The sequence below is a fragment of the Coptis chinensis genome, chromosome 1, assembly GCF_015680905.1.
Source record: "Coptis chinensis isolate HL-2020 chromosome 1, ASM1568090v1, whole genome shotgun sequence".
In the NCBI taxonomy this organism is placed as follows: Eukaryota; Viridiplantae; Streptophyta; class Magnoliopsida; order Ranunculales; family Ranunculaceae; genus Coptis; species Coptis chinensis.
Genome location: NC_141456.1, coordinates 81,873,781 through 81,881,816, shown reverse-complemented (window position 1 = coordinate 81,881,816; position 8,036 = coordinate 81,873,781). Strand labels below are relative to the sequence as shown.

At 42.1% G+C, this 8,036-nt stretch overlaps 1 protein-coding gene across 1 annotated transcript; it reads left to right on the top strand.

The window, feature by feature from the left end:
• Positions 1-6,039: 6,039 nt before the first annotated feature.
• LOC147525446 (uncharacterized) lies at positions 6,040-6,471 on the top strand. The gene has a single exon (XM_086579449.1). The coding sequence runs from the start codon at positions 6,040-6,042 to the stop codon at positions 6,469-6,471; it is 432 nt and encodes a 143-aa protein (XP_086435575.1).
• Positions 6,472-8,036: the final 1,565 nt, after the last annotated feature.

The following is an 8,036-nucleotide window of genomic DNA, read 5'->3' as shown; positions in this document are numbered from 1 at the left end:
CAATGTAGAAGATGCCATTTGGATTATGGCAATTACCTGGAACAAATTTAGTTTAAAAAATTCATTGAACATACCAATACCTTGCCAAAATGGCAAAGAACTAAATAGAGTTTCCTATTACAGATATGTGATTTTCAGCGTTTGCATGTTCACTTACCTAGTTGTTGGTTCAACAATATCCCTGTATAATATAAAGCTTCCCACATGAGTGATCACATCAAACTTCAGAAAATCTAACAAAATGCTTCATATTGTAGACTTCGTCTTCCTGTTACTATTATTTGTTGTAAATATTGTCGGTCATGGTATTTGTTCATGTTAGGACAAAGAAAAAGAATTAGAGAAGATAATCAGACCTTCATCTAGTTAGCATCCTGTTGTCCATTGTGAGTTTCAACGTCCTTTATTAATCCTGTTAAACATATTGTGTGTGCATATTTTAGCAAATAGATATGTAACACGTGGTAGCATCTTCGTAAGGCTCGGATATGGTCTTGGTGTGGGTAGAAAGTACCATAACACACTTCAAGTCCAAATCCTCTTACTTCCTAGGTTCGGAAGTGAAATAAGAAGAGGAGGTTCGGAATTGGTTGGAATAGGCTTGGAGAACTGGAGGTTTGGAACCGGTTGGAGTAGTAGGCTCGGAGAACTGGACGTTCGGATCTAGTTCGAGTTGTAGGCTCGGAGAACCAACTCCTGACTAGGAACACCAAATCTGGAACTACTAAGTTTGAAACTCCAACTCCCAATCCGAACCTAAAACATGTTTTTATGTTGTTTAAGTCAATAAAGGAGACCTATTTGACTTGGGAAATATGGGGCTTCTAGAAGAGTCAAGATGAGACTTAACAAGAGACAGTCTCCTAGTTAAACACTAATTGGGAAACCTCATCTATTCATCAAGATGATACTTAACAAGAGACGGTCTCCTAGTTAAACACTAATTGGGAAACCTCATCTATTCTTATAAATAGAATAGTTGAACTACGCTTTGAGTTTGATTCCTATACACAGGATACGTAGGCAGCCATTAAAGAACGTGGTTCAACTCATCATCTTCTACATCTCTTCTTCTTCTTGATCAAATACTTCTCATTGTTCTTTAATCATCAACAAAATATTTGTGTTTCTAGATTAGGAAAAATCATCACACAATTGGCGCCATCTGTGGGAAACTATACAGAATTGATTTGATTTCTTGGTCGAAATTTTTTTAGTTCTAGGTTTTCCTACCCACCATTTTTTTTTTTTTTTGGTTGTTCTTTAAAAAATATATATATATTTTCTTCACTTTGATTCAAAATCATGGTTACTACAAGAGCCAATGCGAATCAAAGTAACGAGGGGAATAACGAGATCAATAACCCACATGTTACTTCTCAAAGACAATCTGAACGTAAAGGAGATCGTCATTTTGGACAGGGTCGTGAAGAAAATGAGCCTAACAACGATACTCCCCAATCTGCCATAACCAACCAAGCCATCATGGATGCTGTGATGGCCGAACGTGGTCGACAGGAGGCTCGTTTGTGTTTCTTACAAGACTACTACCGCACGCAGGAGGGTCGTTCACCTCCAAGAGTGTTGCCTACTGATGGAAAAGCGAGGGGCAGTTCCGTCCACCGAGTCTCGACCCTGGTGAGGGTTACGTCCCTACACCTTATATACCTTACTTCGCTGGGTATCATAGCGACCAACCAGATTCGGATTATAATCCAGAATTGGATCCCACCCAACACTCGAGCTCACACGGAATTGACTTCTCTTGGTATTCAAGTTCTCAAGGTACGAGGGATGGACGTCCGAATGTGTTTGCCCGGAATCCACAACTATTGAGGTCAACCTCGGCACGAAGAAGACTTTCAGTTTCAAGGGAACCTTCATTGCCTCGGAATCCCTCAGTTCCCCAATCCAGTTTTGCAAACTCCTCCACTCGATCTCGAGAAACGAAACCACGTTATCATCAAGATGAGAACTATGAGAGTCTAGGTCTGAGGTACAACAACGAGAGAACTCAAATTCATGAACCGACTACTCTTGCACAACTCAAGGCGCAAATACTAGAGGAACTACGAGGTTCTAAACCAACCAAGATGGATGAGTCAGTTGTTCGGTCAGCAATCGAGGGTGACATTGGAACTCCTTTTTCACGACATGTTATGAGTGGATACATCCCCCATGATTATAAACCACCAAAGTTCTCTAAATTTAATGGCAAAGGAGATCCAGTCTCTCATGTGCTCGGTTATCGTTAAGCAATGGTGCGTCTTTCTACGAAAGATCATTATTTGTGCCGGTATTTTGCTTCAAGTTTGACAGACTCGGCATTCATCTGGTACACGAAGCTACCCAGGGGCAGCATTCACGAGTTTAAGGTGCTATCCATCAATTTCATTCATAAAATTCAGTTGCAACCGACCACTACATTAAAACCGCCGATGCAATCGCTTTGATATGAAAATTCGAAAAGGACGAAATGTATCGGGATTTCACCAAAAGATTTAACGAGGTTCAATTGCATGTTGACAACGTTGATGAGACCCTCACCATTGTGGCCTTTAGAAAAGGATTAGATCCCACTTCTGGTCTATACACGTCCTTGAAGAAAAAGAAGCCTACGAACATGACAGAGTTGCAGGCTCGGATTGATAAGTATGCGGAACTGGAAGAAGACCTATTGGACAGGGACTCTTCTCATAAAAGAGTGATAACCAGTGTCACCTCCGCTCATGTTGGTAGGAGTTCTGATAGTCATTATGATGATAGGAAGTCCGAGGAACCACAGTCGGAGCACAAGTCAGTCGACAGGAATTCCTATCAAGATAAGTCCAAGAGGCAAAAGGTTAGTGACACGTCAGGAAGTGAGCAACTACCCCCGCTGGATAGGGACTTTACCACTTTAACTCATCCTTACGAGGACATCTTCGATGCCATCAAGAACAAGAACATGTTAAAGAACCCTCCAAAGATGAAACCTAGTGCTATTGGAGCTAGGAATACAAACGTTATCTTGTAAGTTCCATAAACAGGCGGTCATGGAACTAAGAATTGTAGGTCTCTTAAACATGGAATTCAGGATCTCGTAGACCGAGGGTTACTAGATGAATATAAGGGTACTCCGATTCAGAATACTACCGCAATTCCTGACACCAATGTACACAATGCAGAGACAGGAACGGATAAGGTAGTGATTCACACGATCGCTGGGGGCAATTCTAAACGCCCAATTGAAGAGTTGAGTAGAGGGCAAAGGTACCAGGAAAGACAGGCGAAGCATTTGCGAAGCATTAACAATGTCACTTCCAAACCGACCAAGGAATCTAACTCCGCGGTTGTTTTCACTGATGACGACGCAAAAGGGGTTTTCTTTCCACACTCGGATGCGTTGGTTCTGTCCTTAGAAGTTGCTGGGTGTGATATGCATAGGATCCTCATCGACCCTGGGAGTTCTGCAGATATACTTTACTATCATGCTTTCAAACAAATGCCGATTCTAGAAACGGAACTTCGTCCCGTGAAATCTTCTTTGTATGGATTTAATGGTGACATGGCCGATGCAGTAGGAGAGATTGAATTGACAGTCAAAGCTGCTGACGTCGCTCTAAATGTCAACTTCACGATTGTCAGGGGAGTTACGCAATATAATGCTATTCTTGGTAGGAGTTGGCTTCATCGCTTGAAAGTGGTTCCAAGTATTTATCACCAAACCTTGAAGTTCCCTCACCAAGGCAATATCGTGGTGATCAAAGGAGATCAACAAGCTTCCAAGCGATGCTATGTAGCTCTTCTAAAAAATGGTTCAGGAACTGCTCCAATAACACTGGGGGCAGGTTCGGTACCTGCCAAATAGCAATTACAGAACGAGTCTCCCTCTCAAGACATAGTGTTGGGACCTTTGGATATAATTCCATTAGATTCTATAGGGCCGGATGAGAGGAGGACTCCCCCAACATTAGAACCAGTTGACGAAGTCGACATAGGAGATGGTTCCGAACCTCGACGAGTCTCAATTGGCACCATGTTGGACCCGAAGACTAGAGAAGAGTTGATAAATTTCTTACAAGAATTCCGAGATGTATTTGCTTGGAGTTATGAGGATATGCTTGAAATTGATCCCTCCATCGCCTGCCATAAACTCAATTTGGATCCGAACGTCATGCCAGTTAAGCAGAAACTCAGAAAGATGGGTCCCGAACGTACTGAGGCTATCGACAAAGAGGTGGATAAATTGCTTAAGGCTAAGTACATACGAAAGATCACATACCCTACTTGGATCTCTAACGTTGTAGCTGTCAAGAAAAAGAATGGGAACTGGCGAACGTGTGTCGATTATACGGATGTGAACAAGCACTGTAAGAAGGATTGTTTTCCTCTTCCTCGTATTGACACATTGGTCGATGCCACTGCAGGACATGAGATCTTTTCTTTCTGTGACGGCTTTTCGGGTTACAACCAGATACTCATGTACCCTCCCGATCAAGAGCATACTACCTTCATCACTGCACAGGGAACATATTGTTATCGGGTTATGCCTTTTGGTTTAAAAAATGCAGGGGCAACATACCAACGCTTGGTCACAACGATGTTCAAAGATCATATCGGTGATTTTGTCGAAGTCTATGTTGACGACCTCCTGATCAAAAGTAAACAGAAGTCTGATCATCTTGTACACCTTCGTGCGTCTTTCCAGATCCTGAGGAAGTATCGGATGAAACTTAACCCAGCTAAATGTACCTTCGGTGTTACCTCCGGGAAATTCTTAGGACATCTGGTTACTAAACGTGGAATTGAAGCTAACCCGGACCAGATCAAAGCTATTCTTGATATGCCTTCTCCAAGGTCTCCGAAAGAGGTACAGCGGGTTGGTTGGTAGGCGTCTTGCCGCACTTAACAGGTTCATTAGTAGAAGTTCGGATAAGTGTCAGGTTCTATATAAGTTACTAAGGAAGAATATACGCTTTGATTGGACCGACGAATGTGAGATGGCTTTTAAGGACTTAAAAAATTATTTGTCCTCCCCTCCCGTGCTCACTACCCCGAAGCAAGGAGATGTTTTAGGGTTATACTTAGCCTCTTCCGAGCATGGCATCAGCGCTGTATTAGTACGAATTGATGAGAGGAATATCGAAAAGCCTGTCTACTTTGTTAGTAGAGCCCTCCTAGATGCCGAAACACGATATCCGAAGATTGAGAGAATAGCTCTAGCTCTAATCTTTGCTGCTGAGAAGCTACGACCATACTTCCAAGCACACACCATCGAGTCATCAATCGAGTATCCTTTGAAGTCGGTCTTGGCAAGACCAGATAGGGCGGACGCCTCTTGAAATGGTCCATTCAATTAGGGGAATTTGACATTATTTATGTGCCGAGAATTTCGAGAAGGGGCAAGCTTTGGTTGAGTTCTTGATCGATTTTCCTCTAGATACCTCGGCCTACCGGCAACGCGGTAGTAGCAGATTCGAAAAGTCACCTCCTCGCTTTTATGGAGTTAGATCGAACCTAACTCACTTCCTCATAGTCGTTCGACCTTTGGAGTCATATCCCAGGTTGGAAGTTGTTCGTAGATGGATCTTCCAATGACCAAGGAGCGGTATTGGTGCGGTACTCTTGACTCCATATAACACTAAGTTAGAAAAAATCGGTGCATTTGGGGTTCAAGGCATCTAACAACTAAACCGAAAGTAACGGGTTATGCTAGCGGGCTTGTCTATGACATTAAACTTAGGAGTACGACATCTCACAGTATTCAGCGATCTCAATTAGTTGTGCAACAGATTGAGGGTGGTTACGAAGCTCGAGACCCTCGTATGGTTCAATACTTGGAGTTGGTTAGATCTCTTACTTCTCATTTTGAAGATCTAAATTTCATTAATTTGCCTAGATCGACAACGGGCATGCCAATTCACTTGCCTACTTAGCTTCTTTGCTTGGGGATATTGAAGCTCGTTCCATTCCGTCGAATATATCGGTCAGCCTAGTATTGAAAAAGAATTAGTTTGTCTTGTGGCTCCAATTTTGCGAGCTCCAGTGGGGACCTGGATGGATCCGTATCGTTCTTATCTTTTAGATGGCACTCTTCCGGCAGAGAAGACAGAAGCACAGAAGTTGTTAGCCAAAGTGGGACGTTATTTACTTGTTGGTGAGAACTTGTATAAGAAGTCTTACTTAGGACCTCACCTGCGATGTGTTACTCATGCCGAGGCTCATACTTTACTTGAAGAGATACACTCGGGCGAATGTGGAAATCATGCTGGGGGCAGATCTTTGGTACTCAAGATACTCCGGCAGGGGTACTTTTGGCCTTATATGCTTAAAGATGCGGACGCTTATGTCCGGAAGTGTGATGCTTGCCAAAGACATGCTAACTACATCCATGTTCCAGCCGAAGAACTCCATCCTCTGGCATCTCCGTGGCCATTAAACTCAATGGGGAATGGACATTGTTGGTCCTCTACCTATAGCTCCCGGTAACATGAAGTTCCTTTTAGTTGCAAATGATTATTTTACTAAGTGGATAGAGGCGCCTTTACGAATATCGGGGAGGTTGATGTCACGGTTCATCCGAACAATATCATTTGCAGGTTCGATTACCTAAAGTCATTCTTTTTCTGATAATGGGACACAATTTCGGGCACCAAAACACACACGCTTTTGCCGAGATTGGGGCATTGTGCAACTTTTCTCTTCTCCTCGATATCCTCAAGGTAACGGTCAGGCGGAAGCCTCTAACCGCGTTATTTTGGATAATTTAAAACGGAAACTTGTGGAGAGAAGCGGATTATGGGTTAAGGAGTTGCCTAAAGTACTTTGGGCCTACCGAACAACTCCTCGACGCGTTATTTGGAGAATCACCTTTCACTCTCACTTATGGTACGAAAGCGTCCTTCCCATTTTGAGATGAGGGTCACTACCCGTAAGTCAAATTTAGTACTCACCCTCGATAATGAGGAAATTCTTTGTCGGGAATTGGACTTGTTGGATGAAAAAAGAGAATCTGCAGCCTTACGACTGGCATCTTATCAGCACCAGCTGAAAAGGTCTTTTGATAAAAGAGTACGACCTCGATCTTTCAAGGAAGGGGATTTGGTCCTCAGATGGACCCCGCCCTAATAAGTTAGGAGCTAATTGGGAAGGTCCGTATGTCGCTCATAGGATAGTTGGCAATGGTAGTTACTATCTTAAATCCATGGATGGTGAAGTTTTGTTAAACCTTGGAATACCGCAAACTTTATGCAAAGTATTTTCAATAGTAGTTATCTTTCTCTTTGTTAGAGTGTTACCCATGGAACACTGCGAATTTCATAAAGTATTTTTAATAAAAGTTATCTTTCTCTTTTCAGAGTGTTGTTTCTTTTAATTTATTATTTTTATGTTGGGATACTTTTTGGATGTTGGGTGCGAGATCCCATATGTTGGCCACACTTGTATCGAACCTTTAAGAAAGCTTTCTTTGGATAATGAGTGAAAGATCTCATATGTTGTTCCATGTGTGTGCTTAAGAAAGTTTACACTTAGCTTGGATTTTATCTAGCTAAAGCGCAATTCTAATGCCTTATGCTTATAAGTGTCGCTTTTATGCATTAGATGACTCTACAGAAAAAATAATCTGAGGGCACACCCTACGTTCCTACAAAGTCTTATTTCTTAACAAAACTAAAGGTTTTACAGGAATTGACACAGGGACAAACCCTATTTTCCTACAAAACCTTGTTTTTCTAAGATTCGGAATATGAATTTGTATAAAATATAATTATGTATACATATTTATGCAAATAAGGAGAAAAGAACACCACTTCCTAGCTAGCCTGGAACTTCACGTTTGGAACTTGTCCAAGTTCCAAACTCCACTTCCTAGCTAGCCAGGAACTCCACGTTCGAAACTCTACTTCCTAACTAGTCTGGAACTCCACGTTCGGAACTTGTCCAAGTTCGGAATTTCATTTCCTAGCTAGTCAGGAACTCCACGTTTGATTGCACGCATACTTGATTATTTTGAATCAAATTTAGCAAAGTTTCACTCAAAATAAATACTCAAG

Excerpts from the sequence above, each read along its gene's own strand:
- LOC147525446 (XM_086579449.1), top strand. The coding sequence starts at position 6,040 with ATGGATCCGTATCGTTCTTATCTTTTAGATGGCACTCTTCCGGCAGAG.